The following is a 15,458-nucleotide window of genomic DNA, read 5'->3' as shown; positions in this document are numbered from 1 at the left end:
GATAGATTAACTTTGAAAATTCAGATTACAGTGATTGTGCAGGGTTTTTTCAGCCACGTGGTCTCCAATATACATGAAGAAAATGTGTAAAACAATTAAATTGATTTTTTTTGAGGTTGGCACAAAAATAAATGTGATTGCATTTTCTCACAGGAACAAAAGAGAAGAGAAATGATCTTAGCTCGTGAACTTAAGAAGCCTGTAGAAGACATGGTGCTCAAGGACAGTAAGGTAAATAGACATCTACTGAGCTGTATATTGAAATGATTTTAAACATTTGTTAGAAGCATTCAAATTAGTAACCAGTTGTGCTACAGAACCCTCATTGGCGAGTTTGGCCATATACTAGATTCAGATACAACATCATCCTGTATTATGCTCTGATCAGCAACGTGGAAAGCAAAAAGATTGGGGAAGAAAACTAGGTAACTTTTAGGTTTGTTTGCAGAACCAACACAGTAACTGTCAGATATAGAGATAATTTGAATTAATAGCTTCGCCAACCGGCAGGGACACCGCAACAGCTTGTGCCAATTACTGCGGGCCCAATAAACCCACCCATCCCACCCCAGGGAAGGACATCCATCACACAGTAATCTTGTGCATGGGAAATTAATGTCTCCTACCCCATCCCTGCAGGAGACGGGACCTCCATTTATTCGTCCCTATCTGAGAAGACTAGAATATCTAACCATTTCTTGATGTTATAGAAAGGCAGCAAATTCTTCTCAATTATTTTAAGACCTTAAGTGTTGATACCTTATTTTATGGTCAAACATATAAAGGGAGAGGATTTTTTGCGAGTTGTGTAGTATTTTTTTTTTAAGTCTGTCAGGGCAAGGAAAGTGTCAGCAATGAGCAAAATGTCTGCTGGTGTTATATGTTAAAGTATTAAATAAGGGACTACCATTTCAATATCTAGTATTTTGGCTAAATCAGGGGTTTCATTAAAATTTCAAGTAGACAGCTGGTTAGTGAGAGTAACCGACTGTACCAACAAGGGGCCGTCAGGCCTCTTAATCTGGGGGGTCTGGGGGCATGCCCCCTCTGAAAATTTTGACATCTGGAAGCTCTGAAATGCCATTTCTGGAGTTCTGGAGACCAAATTGAGTGCAAAAGATGAAGGAATACCCCCTATCAACAGCAACATTTTTTTTTATTTTTACAATACTAATAAGCTGAAAATGGAAGTTTGCATGCATTTCCTGGAAGTTTAAGGTCATTGTCACTAAAAACAATGGAGCTAAACAGAATCACTTACTACCGGTAAGAAAGCATCCAGTTGCGTTTTTAATCTTTCATCTATTTGTCTTTGTTTTTTTTTCCCGCAAACCCATAAACAGTTCGGGGGTGAAAAACATTCCAAGAAACCGTGATAAGATCAATTAGCTGCAGCTTTAACTCAAACTTCAAATGCGAGTGGAAAAAATGTTAAAACGCTTAAATGAGTGTCCGATTTGTTTTCGTTCTGTTCTTTTTGTAATACCATGACACAAGCAAACATGGTTGTCATTCAAGAAAATGCAGCTTTCATTCAAGGTTCAATTTATCAGGCCACAGTGAACTCCTGAACACGATAAACAAATGATGGCAATTAGATTACATACTTTGCACACAGTTAAATTTTTCGTAAACCTCTTGCATCCTAACATCACCCCAAAATGATTCAATTGCCGTGACCAACGAGTCGCATCCGATCTTTTGATAATTATTTAATTTTGAAATTGAGGTAAAAAGTTCATACAAGCCCATCAAAATGAATTTTAATTTAGTTTTCAAAGAATCTTTCTTTAATTATTTAAATTTAGGGAAAATGTAGCCGACTTCTCTGAGCGAAGTAGCTGACGCTTTTCGTCAGCCGTCGGTGCTTATTGAAAGCACTGCTAAATATATTGCAAGGCCTCATCTGAGCATCTTACATTCACTGCATAGCTTGCATAAGGTACGCCAAAGACAAAAATAACACAAACTAAACCTTCAAAGTGTTATTATGGCCAGCAAAAAAAAACCGAAGTGCTCAAAAAGTTTTTTGCTTTAAAAAATGTTTGCTCTGTTCTACAGTGTAATACTGCACATGGCATTTTTTGCACATTCTGAAATGGCATCATTGGGGAGTAACAAACATGTATCTAACCCTTCCTCTACGTGCTTAAAATGCTCTCCTATCTTTCTCCTCCAGGCTTTACCAGAGTTGATGAGAGTCTTGGGTCTCCAGGTACCTGGTGGGGCATTTGCTGACTTACTGATGGTGCAAGAGTTTGTATACAACTTTAGTGATGCTTTAGAATTAGGTAAGAAGTTCTTTAGTGCTTCAACTGACAAAAACCTTGTATATCTATGTACACTGTTGATGTAACATCAATTCCTAGCCAAGTAGCCTGACTATAGAGTTGACTTGAACAGTTTTCACTTTGCTCAGATTCTACAGAAATCCCCTCTCTTTGGGAGATGCAGTCTTCATTGTTAAATGACAGCAGTGAGGATGTACTCGTACCTCTCTGTCAAAGTCTTCTTATCTCTGCTCTGGAGGACCCAGGCTGTGAGGGGCCAGATGTGAGTTTTAATTGCTGTCTGAACACTTAAAGAGTTGTATACTACAGAAACAAAATCATTTTTTCTATCCCTGCTAAAATTATTTTTGTTATCTGTCAACAGTCATTCACTGTGTTAGGAGTTTCATTGTCCAAAGTGGAGCTGAATGAGACAAATTTCTCTGAAGTGTTGAGACTTTTTATACTGGCAAGAAATGCTGGGGATCCACATCCAGTAAGGAAAATAGTTAATATCCTCGGGTATGATTTACCTGCCAAGGCACACGCATTAGTGCCAACATCCTCTGAAATCTTTGGAAATGTTCTTTAATAGTTGGACTGTCTTTGATAATGTATGAGGGTTATCACTGTCTTCTTGAAATTTGAGCAATATAGGTATGAAAATCAGAGAGATTTGACTTGGGAAAAGTTGACTAATGCAGGCAACAGTTAGAACATGGGTGAAAAAATTTATTGTGTTGTGAGCTTGTATGGGGTGAGGGTTTTCCTGAAAACAAGTTTTGGCAACAAGGCTAAACTTGAGTCTGATGTTAAACTCAGCTCAAGGTGTTGAGAAGTTTGTTACTGTTAGTAGTTCAGAAAGCCACAAAACTCTGAAACAAAACTGTATCTTTCAAACTGGCACTCTTAATCCCCCATGGTATTAAGGAACGCTTTTCATTCAAGTAATTCGTTCTTGTGTTTTTCATGTCACCATGTTCCCACCAATAGCATAGCTCCATCTTTCTGCATCTAAACCACGCATAACCCACAACTGCTCCATTTGCTCATACGAAGGGCTAAGCATCGAAATGTCAGCTTTAAAAACTCATTTGATAAAACCAAATTATTTTGTGATACACCTCAGCGACACAGCAGCACATTGTGTTTAGACACTTACCCCACTTATTTTAGGATTTTGTTTCTTTACAGCTTGCAGATGCTCTTTTAAGTACCCCTTTTCAAGCGCTGACCACGTCAGACAAGGCAGGAGTTTTGGCTTATCTGTGTAATGAGCTGCTATGCAGCAGAAATATATGCAAGTAAGATCATTAATCTTCTACAATTACACTGCTTTAGCGTGTGAGGAGGTCCTCATTAAGCACTTCATCACCAGTGTCTCTTTGTCCACAGTCAAGTATGAGGCCAGGGGCAACGCGAGTCGGTGAGATGTCTGCAAGGGGTCTGGGACTGGTTATTAGTGCCAGGCCCCCAGCAAACCTCTCCCCAGTTCGTGTTAAATCTTTCTGCATGTGTCCTGCAGTGCTAGTAATGACTGAGGGCCTGCTAAAAATGCTTAGTTGCTGGTCTCTGCTGATTCCTTTAATCCTCAAACAGTTGATAAAGATGAATCTTGATTAACTGTTTGTTTGTTTTTTTTTTGTATTAGGGAAATTGAAAGTAGCATTGAGCACATGTCAAACTTAAGACGAGACAAGTGGGTTGTGGAAGGCAAAATCAGAAAGTGAGTTCATTAATTTTTTTTTTAAACAACTGAGATTCGTCATTTGTATAATTAGCCTTGAAAAAAATGAATTTTCAGGGCAACTTTATTGTATTAGATCAGTGATTCCCTCTGTTTTGGCTATAACTATCTTAATTTGTTTTTCATACTCAGATTGAAGGCGATTCAAGCAGAGAAGTACCCTGTTGTGAAGGTGAAAAAGCCTCCAGGACGCCCTCGAGTTGTTGCAGACCCTGATGCCGAGAACAGCAACTCCGTAGCAGATGACAGCATGCAAGGGAATGAGGATGAAGAGGAGGAAGAAGAAGAGGAAGAGGAGGATGACGAAGAGGATGACGATGACGACAATGGAGAGGGGGGTGGTGATGGGGCGCAGTCTAGCGAGGAGTCTGAAGAAGAAGATGTGAGTTGGCTGATTTTTAACAGTAGGCAATTTTACAGTTTTGCGCTCAGGTGTCAAGCCTTTGATTAGGAGTGAGGCTGAAGGTGACCTTGCTTTGATAGAGACCAGTATCAAGTTAGCATGATAACAAAGTAATTCACATTTGAAAAGCAGGCATATTTGTATCATAAGAAGGTCACCCTTAGCCTCACTCCTGTTCAGAGGCTTAGCAACCAAGCATGTAACTGTAAAATGGCTATTGGCTTGTGCTTTAAAAGAGAGATGTAATCGTTTGTCTCGCAATGTGGTCATTTGGGGTGTAGATTGTGACGTTTCGACTGCATACTCCTGGTCTTCTTCAGGCAATGAGGTCAACTGGGTACGCGTTACCAATATGCTGTTGTGCACAGCTTTGATTGGATGGAATTCCACGGCTGTGATAGGTGCATTTTTTCGGTCTGCTGGCCCACGGCTCTCCTGTTGTTATGTTTTTTGATCGTTGGCATCTTGGCTTCTGGGATTTAATTTCTTCTGTCGCCATTAATGTTGTCAGGGGTGGAGTCTGAGGTAAATTAGCTTGTGGCCTCAATATTTCTGTCTTGGGATGGTTCATGAGACGGAAGTCCCACTTAATTGTCACGCGATAGAAAAGTCAGGCAGATCTGATTGTTTTAGTATAAATCTTCGCATTTCTCTGAAGTTATGGCGGGGGGATTAGTGTGGTGTATGCAATGGCAGGGTATCGACCTGCAAGACTTGACTCTATTTGAGTTAAAGTATATCTCGTATTTCTTGTTAGGATGCCACTGAGCCCACGACTCAAGAAGAACTGGAAAGAAGGCTTAAAAAGCTTGAAAAGGTGAGTCGTATTTCTCATGGGCAAAGCACTGTTTTAAAGGAGCTTATTTCTTGGTTTGTCTAATATCATTTTCTTTCCTAGTAAATGGTATTGCATTGCATGATAAAGATAATCATGACAAAACTGGTGTGAAGCTGCCACTTTTCGTGTCCCCAAATTGGTATGGGATTTTCCCAGGCTAGAAAGTGTGACACGTTAATGAAGGTTATTTATCTACTACTGAATTACCTTCTGTTTACTTGAGAGAAAATTTCAATTGAGTGTCAAAAATAATCCGAAAATTGTAGTAGCCTTTATTTCCTTCCCTGATTGGTTCAGAAAACTCGTTCCACTCTCTCTCAACTAATCAGATGTAAAGTTAACACCAATCACGACTGGGTCGCCTGCGTTTTCCCGCGCTTGAGGCCGTTTGTTTTTAATTTGAGTTCTCATTGGCTCCTCAAGGTATTTTCCTTTTTTTTGATTGGCCGTTGTCATTGCTTTTTTTTCATATTGATGAAATTAATATGCTTTTTCTATTACCTTACAGAAACATGCACAATTCCGTTCCAAATTGTTCGGTTCTTCTCATGCTCTGCGAGCTCTTTGCCTGGGTCAGGATCGTTATAAAAGACGCTACTGGATCCTTCCTCGTGGAGGAGGAGTTTTTGTCGAAGGAATGGACACAGCAGAAAAAGAAATAGTCCTTGATATAAAACCCGAGGGCGAAGAAACTGAGAGTATGCAAGTTGAGGGAATAAAACAAGAACCGAATTCGGAACACGGGAAAGAAAGTGTGGTAGGAAATCATAGCGGTGGAGAACCAGGCCTGAAGTCCCCCACAAACAATTCACTCAAATCTCCTCTAAAATCGCCAAACGTCTCCTCATCTCTAGAGAATATTTCCAAAGCAGATACGAGCACTGGGAACGGTGCTCCATCAGGCGACGACAAAGGAGGCTTGAATAACGTAAATGGAAGTGTGCTCGGTCAAGCTGTGCAGCCGAAGCTTAACAACTCGTACATTCAGACTGCGGCGAGCAGGAATGCTATGGAAATTCAACGCATTGAAAATCTCTTCAGAGATGAAGCCTCAACTTCAAAACCTGATCCATCACATCAGAAACTTTTAAACGTATCACAAGAACAGGACGGAAACAGTAGACCTTGGTTTAACCTGCTTCCACGCATGCCCTGCGACGAGGCATCGCTGACTCTCTCTCATAGTCCCAGCAGTGGGCACTTTGTACCAACCTACAGCAAGAGAGGTGGAGATGCAGAGATTGGAAGCACCCCTCCCCTCAAACGTCCCCCGGGTCGACCACCAAGGATTGCTAATCCAAATTACGACAGCACTAATCGTTTAGCGAGCCCTGAGAGTAGCGCTTTACTGCAAAACGTCGCTAAACAAACGACAACAATTCAGTTCCTTCCTCAACTACCTGTGAAGAGGCCCCCCGGAAGACCCCCGAAATCGTCCTACCAGACTGTGAACTTGGTGTATTTTGATGGGCATCCCGGGGGGGACTTACCAACGTCCACTCTAGCGCTGAGTACTCAGTCAGCGTCAACCATGTCGCTGTCATTTGAGGAGTTGAAGAAGAATGTTTTGGAGTCTCTTATGCAGGAACCTGCTCCTATCCCACCTGGTAAGTCTTTAACTCACAATATCTGATTGTTAATTCTTCTCTCTGCTTCTACACATTTCTCTCTAAATTAGTTGCGAGAATTTGCTGTTAGATCAAGGTACTGTAACGACCACTTGTTACGTGTTAATCACACCTGGGAGTCAAAGGGTTATTTTTGGCCTTATCTTGTCACAAGAAAGCTTGTAGTAATGGAAAACTTTGAGATCTGCGAACGCCTCCTCTAGTTGTGTTGCCTCAAAAACGGACAGTGTTGTTTTCAACCTCTTCTTTAAGTTTAGGAATTGTTTCTAAATCTGTCAACGTCAGTGAAACAATCGCAGTTTTAAGAGTCTTTAAGAGTCATTGTCCCACTTAAGGACCTTGAGGAAAGAGGATATTTTCTTTTTTTTGAGTTGACCTTTTAACTCCCGACTCAACTTTAATTCCCAATTTCAATTCTTCGTACTGTTTGCCATACATTTCTTATAGTGTTTGCTCAAAGTGTAGTTTCATATCAAGAAATATCCCTTGATATTTTTACTTCCTGTTTTTTTTAGAGTTACAACACGGTTGGTGGAGGATAACAGACCCTGCTCAAGTAAAGGAAATTGTAAAAATTTTACACTCGAGGTAAAGAAACCGTCTAATATGCTAGTTATTTATTTATGACCTGTATTTATCTGCTTGCAAATGGAAACACTACGTCAACGTCGAGTGAAATGCTAAATCCTTTCACGTCCAACACCAAATATTTTTACGCAAGGAAACTTCCTACTTTTCCTTTTGGTTGTTTGTATAGTCATCGCGTGGTTTTGATTTGTTTTGCAGAGGAATAAGAGAAAAGATCCTTCAGAAGAATCTCCAGAAATATTCAGAGTATGCCAACAGCTCATGTACAAAAGGCGACCGAGGTGAGTAACGTTACCTTAAACCAAGAACTGAAAGTAATAGCAATCTAAGCGCGGGAAAACGTGGCAGACCAAGTCGTAGTTTGTGTTAGTTTTACATCTGATTGGTTGAGAGAGTGGTGTGAGTTTTCTGAACCAATCACAGCGCAAAGTGAAGGAAAGCCAATGCAATTCAAAATTACTTTCGACACTTCATTGAAAATTTCTCCAACCCTGGAATTAACACTGGAAGAATTAACAACTATTCCCTGAGCTCGCGTTGGATATGGGATGGCAAATAACCAACGAGACATGTAGCGCCGAATTGGCTATAACCAATCTCGTATTCGACAAGCGCGAATGGAATAATTGTTTTTATTAATTTTCATTAAATCCTGAAAGTTTGGATATTTGGAGCCCAGCTCTACAGCAGTTTGTGACTCGGAATATGAGTTGTTAGTAGAATTTCAGAGCTGAGCAAAGAGTTTCCAGCAATCTAATTGGTCGAGCGGTTCCTCATATGACGCGTTTATATAAAATATTAAAATAAAATGTTAATAAATGTTACTAAAATGTTATGATTTTAGAAATTTCTCTGTTGTTCAGCTCTGAAATTATACTAAAACAATTATTCGCCTCGGGTTCGGTGAATATTGTCGAATAATCCCCTCGCCTTCGGCGAATAATTGTTAATGAACCGGAGTGGAGTTAACCAATCAGAACACTAAAAATGCAATATTCGGAGTTGAAATTTTCATAGTTGCTTTTATTGCTTTGTAATCCAATTCTTTTTTCTCTTTTGTTTGAATACGAAAGTCGAGAGTGATTCTGATGATGATGATGACGAGAAGCTACAGACGGTGGCCACATCTGAGAAAAACAAAAACTTTCCCTTCGAGGATAAAACGTTCCCAGAGGTAGCGTTTGCCGTCGACAAAGCAATTCTGAGAGAAGTCGAGGAGATGGAAGAGAAAGTGTTCACTGCAAGTTTGCAAGTCAAGGTAAAGATTAAGTAAAAGTATTTTTTACAGTTCTATTGGTATTGAATCTAATGCGTCTCTCTCGCTATTAATTTTCTTTATGGTCAATGCCTCTGCAAGTGTATTTGCTGTACTGACTGCTGAAAAATTTTTGGAGAAATTGTTTTTATATGTAGTGACTGACGGGGTTGTACAGTTGTAACTTTTGAGGAAGCACCCTTGTAACAGGTTTGGGGTTAGAGCCGATGGTTTTGTTTTATGGAGTGTCAATGATCAGTCCTACGTTTCCGTTTTGGTGTTTAGGGTTGGAGGTTGCCTACTAAAGCATCGAAGGGACTGAGTCATAATTCAAGTTCTGGTAAGCGTGGATTCTTCTTCTTTTAGAGCTTGTGAAGCTCAAGAACTAAACAGAGTGCAATTTAGATTGAGTGTCGCAAAACAAAAAGACAAAGTTAACAAAAAGCCATCGAGAATTTAAATAACCAAGCAAAGCACACTGTGAAAGCGCGGGAAACGCGGATGACGAAATGGTCACTTGTAGATTTAAATCTGATTGGTTGACAAAGTGCCGCGAGTTTTCCGAACCAATCACACAGCGAAGTACAGAAAACCAAGGCAGTCCAGGATTTCTTTCGACACTCAATTGGAAATTTTTTAAATGCTATAATGTTCGAAAGATTTGCTAAAGTGATATCTACTGTGTTGCTTTTCAGAATCGAATTCGGACTCTGAAGAAAACCAAAGTCCTTTAGCAATTGCCATAGCAAGACTCCTTGCATTAGAACAGGCCGTAGAGAGACGTTATCTGAAGCATCCGTTGAGGAATGAGTAAGTTGTTCCTGCTTTACAGTCGTCTTTTGTCTTCTTGGAAAAATTTCTACCGAAATTCAGGTCGTGTGTTTTCAAAGAAAAATTTTGCAGAAGTCTTACAAGGAGAATTGTTGGAAACCAGTGAAAGCCAGTGAAGCGGAATTTTTGTCCCAGTGTCTTCATTTTGGTGTAGACGGTCACATTGAGACTTTCTGACAGTATACTTCTAATGCCTCTTTTCAGCAAACTCAACATTCCCGCAAATATTGGAACAGCAGCTGCTCCGGGAGAAGTGCCCTCAGGCAAGGATTTTTTCTTTCTTTCTTTCCTCGTTTATTTATTCATTTAGTTTTTTTTATTTTATGTATTATTTTTTCTTTTTGGCTGTTCATTACAATGCTTCTTCAGTTAAACCCTGGTAGAAAAAACCTCTTTCTCAACTATTTTCTTTCATTTTAACAATGAGTCTTGCCTTTGTAGAGGATGGTCAGCCAAGAGAAGTAGAAAAGCCAGAGTAAGTTGCAGACTGCACTTGTAATAAGCTATTAATTTATTACGTTATTTTTACGAGTCGAGAGTAATCGGGAAAAAATATGACTCGCTAAATCATCTCATCCACATTACTCTGAGCAATGTCACTTAAAAGCGCTTTGGTCAATTAGTGGAGTTAGCGCTATATAAATTATGTTAAATTAAATTATTATGAGTCGCAAAAAAAATTGTTTCACGCCAGTTTTAGTTTGGATTCTGATTTTTTAGAAAGTAGGGCGAGTTTTCTGTACTGATCACATAGCAAAGTGAAGCTAATTTAAGGCATGTTTCTTATAGCAGCGCTGAGGAGGAGATATTGACTCCCGCTCTAAAGATCTGGCGTAATGCAGTGGTGACGTCGCAGTCCGCTTCCCAGTTGTCCATGTGTCTGAATATGTTGTATGACTGTGTGGCTTGGGAAAAGTCTATTATGAAAGTGGTAAGTAAATGGGATGAGTTGGATGAGGTGCATGCGTGCTGGACATTTGACAAAGATGAGGAGGTCCAGGTTGTAGCAAAGGGGGGTGGGGTTGGGGGTGGGTGTTAAGGAATGCATGATATCACCCTCTTCATCAAAAAGGAGTGATAGTTTGCGAATTAGTAACTGACCAAGCGGTCAATACGCGCGCTGTGATCGGTCAATTCAACGAGTGGGCCGCACTCCGCCGCACGGCCCATTTAGATGTGAAGCCTTTGCAGAAATATTTCGTTATTCATCTCCGTTGTTCGTGAGAAATTTGAGTTTTGTTGGAATGGATGATATTGTGTGCGACTCAAGTAGCACAAGTCAGTGGTGGTTAGTCTTTGTGCGTAATTTCTGAGTGTAGGTGATAACTGTATCATTGTTTTTTTACTAGTTTTGTCAGATATGTCGCAAAGGTGACAACGAGGAATTACTGCTGTTGTGTGATGGATGTGACAGAGGATATCACACGTACTGCTGCATGGTGAGTTGTGTTACGTTACCAGCCCGTTATACTGTAAGAGGATTCCACTGTAAGATTTTTGATAACTGATGATTCTGTCACATGCACTGTAAGCTTAAATAGAAGTATAAATGTTCTTTTCAATGCTCAATTTGATCCTTTGAGACTTAGTTCTAGGTCAAATTTTTACTTTAAAAGTGATGTGAAGCCTACTAAGCTCGACACACGTCCATTTATTGAAATGTAATGCAAACTGTAAAGATTAATTGCCCTTTAATTTTTTTCCCAGCCTAAGCTCTCGTCGATACCCGAGGGAGACTGGTACTGCACTGACTGTATAGTTCTGGTAAGTATGCTCGTCCTTCCATAATCTCTATTCGCGCGCGATGCGAGACAGGTTTGGCGTGAGGTTTTTTGTGTCTTCGTAATACACCTGCTGCCCTCATGATTTTCGCTTTTTATGTCTCCTTTTCATGCGCATCGTATCAGGAAAAGGGCGACCAAACAGAGACCATCAAACTTTCAAAAGAATGCGAACAGAAGCTCCCCTATTTCGCTGTGTTCATAAGCGTGCGTAGCCAACAATGCAGTTGCGTTATCGGGGTGAGCGAATTAGTTTTGTAAGTGCGCGATCGTTCTTCGAGACGTCATGTTTGATTTGGAGTTAAGCGGACAGAGATGGTACGGGACTAACAAAGGCCAGATTTCTGTTTTCTTATACCTCTCTCTTGCCCTGTCCTTGTAGTTTTCTTTCACCAGCCTTTCGCTCCTTGAATATCCAAGCAAGGCTTTCTACGAAGAAATGATGCGCGTTCGTTGGCCTCAAATGCGTTAGGGCAAATGATTGGTTCACACTTTCCACTTCACTTTATCGCCAAATGTTGATCAAGACGATCTAACTGTCGTGTTTAATTTCAGGCTGCCGGAAGTGACAACTGCTGTATCTGCGGTGGGGCAACAGGAAAAATGGCCAAGTGTGACAACTGTCCAAGAAACTTTCATTTGCAGTGCCTTGAGCCGCCGTTGAGCAAGTGAGAATTTTGTTATAATCTATTCACTCAGGCGTTAACAAACCAATCAGGGAGTAGAAATGAAACTAGCTTCCGACATTTTAAAATCCATTCATCGAAATGGTCGGTATAAAACAATGAAATTTCGTCTTATTCGTTGACTGCTGGAATTTACGTCACCGCGGTGTCGGCAACCTGTTTCGTTCAACTGGAATAATTTTTTATTTCTTACGGGTTCATTGGCTGATTGAGGTGATATATGAGAACAGAGTTAAGTAGTGTCGCTCTTAAATTTGTATAGGCAAATTGTAAGCAAGTTTTGCGTTGCCGCGTCTAGATAAAGCTTGAGATGAGTTGATCGCTAAAGGTCATGAGATAGTGCTTCCTTGTCCCCTCCTCCCCTTCTTTTCCCCCTTCCGCTTAAACGCGCTCACACACATACCCAGGAGACACACACTAGCCAGCAGACTGTGGGAACAGTATGGGAGAGCCATCGGATGAGAGGGGGTTCTTTGATAGAGTGCCATATCTTCCAGGTGAGGTGCTGGAACAGGGGTTTATTGTTTCTTTCTTTTTTCAAGAAGATTCTTTGTGATTTTATGCTCATGGGGTTCTCTTATTATTATAGGGTTCCGAGGGCGTCGTGGACGTGTCCAAACTGCAAAAAAGTAGGTGTATAGCTCATCTGGTCACTGCATAGAAAGTTTATGTCCAGAACCAAGGAAATAACTCGGTAACTAACATTGGAGAAGAAAACTTGATCAGCCTCTGACATTTTCTATTTGGCTGAAGACATGATCTTCAATAAGTTTAGTCTTGACTTTTGAAGACACAAGCATGTATTGATTTCCTGTTTTTTTTTGTTTTTGTTTTTTTGTTTTGTTAGAAACGTAGCAAACCGCGAAGGAGGCGAAAGATTAGAGACGATGACGAGGAGGAAGACGACAGGCGACCTCTCACCCCTCCCCCTAAGGAGGAAGTTCGCCCTCACGCCAACCGGAAGCAAGCTTCCAAAGACATGGCACCTTGCCGCATGATCCTGGCGGAAATGGAAAAACATGAGGACGCTTGGCCTTTCTTAGTTCCAGTCAACCCTAAACAAGTAAGATATCTCCTTTGTTTCTGTTCACTTGAGTGAGGTAAGAGTTGTTGGCGTTCCTGCCAATTGACCCGTATGGAAAGGGAGAGGGAGGAGTACGTTTGGTAAAGTGCGCATGCGTGGATTATGGGTGACCAAAGCGAGCCTGTTAGCAGTGCCCAGAGCTTCCCCAGTAATTTACTCACCCTCTTTTTACTTTAGTTTCCAGAATATTATAAAATAATCAAGCGACCAATGGATTTTCATACTATGAAAATAAAGCTTCGTGATTGCCAGTAAGTATTTGCTAAAGTAAAGCAATTACCTGTGCCCCACTCTTCTCTTTTAGTTCCATTTCGTCATCATTTAAAACGGGCCCCCCGTCACATTGCGCAATCCAATCCCAGAAATCAATGCGAATCCATTCCCGCTCCTGATAGAGACGGGTTTTGTTAAAATCTTCGGAATTTAATTTTTTTTTTGGCTCGGAGAGCTAGAAACGTATTTTTTGCTTGGATAGCTAAAAACACACTGGAAAGGAACGAGGATAGTTAAGATTGGTAGAAATCAAAGTGGGTCATTTCAGAATTTGCACATAATACTTTCAGCGTCTGAGTGAAAAAAAACAAACTTAGGCCATGAAAATGTAGTCAGAGAATTCTCCGATCTCCAGGTTGTCGGTGCATATGTCTAACACATTGTGGTGTTATTTGCGGTTTTAAAAAACATACTTCCCTTGCCAACAGGTACCAAGGACCTAATGAATTTGTGGACGACGCACGGACAGTTTTCTTGAACTGTGAAGAATTTAACGAGGATGATTCGGAGGTAAGTCACGTGATCTTCTTAACAGCGCCATCAGGGGAAGCTATCTCCCGTTGATTAACCTCGATCCCAGGTTTTCTCTTCTTGCGATAGAAATTATATTTTCGTGTTAAAATGGTGAAACTGTGATATCTACGCAGGTTGGACAGGCTGGAAAACGACTTTTCGAATTTTTCGAACGCCGTTGGGAGCAGTTGGCTCCAAATATGGACTGAGGGAGAAGGAAGCTAAACTCAATGTAAGAATGACAGAGACTATGATAACGGTAGTGTAGGTGATGGTTAGAGTGAGATTGAATGAATAAATGGAGGAAATTGAATGAGAGTGAATGAGAATGGAAGAAAGAGAATTAATGAGAATGAGAACAAGTGATTCAGAATGAATGCATGATTAAATGAAAGAGTGAGAGTGATTGAATTAATGAGAATCAATGCAGGATTTTAGTAGAGAATTAAAAAATTAATAAGAATGAGAACTTAATAACGCGTCATACGATCTAGGTTATGAAGACATTAGGTATGTTTATCGTCTGATCGTCTCTAACAAAGGTGAACTGCATTCATCTCAAAGCGCGTAGACAGTGCAGAACGTCTACACGGGCACGTGAAAATTTCTGTAGGACTCAATAAAAGTTTTTCGTTCGTCAACAGGTTTGCTTCAGACGAAACAAAGACTAGCTACTTCTTCCATGTGAAGAGAGAAGTACATGTATTTCTTTTCACAGACATCGCGAGAAAACTTCGACGAAATCAACGATGCACGTTAATGCTATTTTCCTGGGGGTAGGGGTGGGACATGTTTTTGTTTATCCACGTCACTATTGGAATTTTGTACGAGATCAATGCTATTTAGACGATAGAATACCGTGTCAGTCACGTAATCAGTCAATCAACACAAAGCTGTAAAACTTGTAAATAACTTGATTGACCAGTCTGCCGACCGTTAAAACACGTATTTAAACCAATGAGAACCACAATGGAGTTTTAATGTAAACGTTTTTTGTATGAAATTTTTACTCTTGTAGGCTCGCCGAAATAATAAAAATGTTTTGGCTCTTTTTCTAAAATTGTGTCGAGTTATTTTGAACAGCTTTTGTGCTATTCAATGCTCTTGAACCTTCAACTGATTTCGTCTAGCTCGGAAATTTTTACTCGTGAGGGCCAAACTTTTTTTCCCCTTATCGCGCAATTTTGCCTTCAATTTCCCCTTCCTTGTTCCTTGTCAATGGTCCGCTAAATGGGGCTCAAGAGAGGGTGTGGGATTAATTTTAGAGGCTCAAATTGGAAGAGGTCTTGAGGCAAGTTGTTATACCCAAGTACGAAAAAGTTATCACCCTTATTTGTGAACACAAATGAGCTATTTTTGTCACCAGTCGAAAACGATGAACTACCAAAATCTTCTTTTTTCAAATGCATGTTAATTTCTCTTGTTATAAACTAGTTTGTTTCCTAACATGAACAGCGAGTAATTATTACCTATTTTAGCGTATTGCGTTGCTGTCTTCGCTAACTTGATGAAGAAAATAACAACTAGTTTATACTACTTTGAATGTATATACTTACAGATT

General features: G+C 40.3%; 1 protein-coding gene across 5 annotated transcripts in view; it reads left to right on the top strand.

Annotated features, from left to right (window-relative positions):
* Window positions 1–14,957, top strand: part of LOC111320831 (bromodomain adjacent to zinc finger domain protein 2B) — a 28,495-nt gene extending 13,538 nt beyond the window's left edge. For 3 of the 5 annotated variants that reach the window (XM_022923534.2, XM_022923535.2, XM_022923531.2), the window contains 26 exons: window positions 154–231; window positions 2,180–2,291; window positions 2,420–2,553; window positions 2,656–2,766; window positions 3,465–3,574; window positions 3,922–3,996; window positions 4,150–4,399; window positions 5,178–5,237; window positions 5,767–6,865; window positions 7,402–7,474; window positions 7,673–7,755; window positions 8,548–8,732; window positions 9,015–9,069; window positions 9,425–9,539; window positions 9,765–9,823; window positions 10,002–10,035; window positions 10,350–10,491; window positions 10,910–10,999; window positions 11,268–11,324; window positions 11,897–12,009; window positions 12,617–12,656; window positions 12,875–13,090; window positions 13,289–13,362; window positions 13,813–13,894; window positions 14,032–14,129; window positions 14,542–14,957. In XM_022923534.2, coding sequence (XP_022779269.2) covers window positions 154–231; window positions 2,180–2,291; window positions 2,420–2,553; window positions 2,656–2,766; window positions 3,465–3,574; window positions 3,922–3,996; window positions 4,150–4,399; window positions 5,178–5,237; window positions 5,767–6,865; window positions 7,402–7,474; window positions 7,673–7,755; window positions 8,548–8,732; window positions 9,015–9,069; window positions 9,425–9,539; window positions 9,765–9,823; window positions 10,002–10,035; window positions 10,350–10,491; window positions 10,910–10,999; window positions 11,268–11,324; window positions 11,897–12,009; window positions 12,617–12,656; window positions 12,875–13,090; window positions 13,289–13,362; window positions 13,813–13,894; window positions 14,032–14,106 — 3,522 coding nt within the window. In that variant the 3' untranslated portion in view covers window positions 14,107–14,129; window positions 14,542–14,957. Of the gene's footprint in view, window positions 1–153; window positions 232–2,179; window positions 2,292–2,419; window positions 2,554–2,655; window positions 2,767–3,464; window positions 3,575–3,921; window positions 3,997–4,149; window positions 4,400–5,177; window positions 5,238–5,766; window positions 6,866–7,401; window positions 7,475–7,672; window positions 7,756–8,547; window positions 8,733–9,014; window positions 9,070–9,424; window positions 9,540–9,764; window positions 9,824–10,001; window positions 10,036–10,349; window positions 10,492–10,909; window positions 11,000–11,267; window positions 11,325–11,896; window positions 12,010–12,616; window positions 12,657–12,874; window positions 13,091–13,288; window positions 13,363–13,812; window positions 13,895–14,031; window positions 14,130–14,541 lie in introns of those variants that run through there. The other 2 variants (XM_022923532.2, XR_015994093.1) reach the window with 2 other exon arrangements.
* The last annotated feature ends 501 nt before the right edge of the window (window positions 14,958–15,458 follow it).

Source organism: Stylophora pistillata, chromosome 12, assembly GCF_964205215.1.
Source record: "Stylophora pistillata chromosome 12, jaStyPist1.2, whole genome shotgun sequence".
Taxonomy (NCBI): Eukaryota; Metazoa; Cnidaria; class Anthozoa; order Scleractinia; family Pocilloporidae; genus Stylophora; species Stylophora pistillata.
Note: the sequence above shows the minus strand (reverse complement) of the source record. Positions and strands in the feature narration are given on the sequence as shown.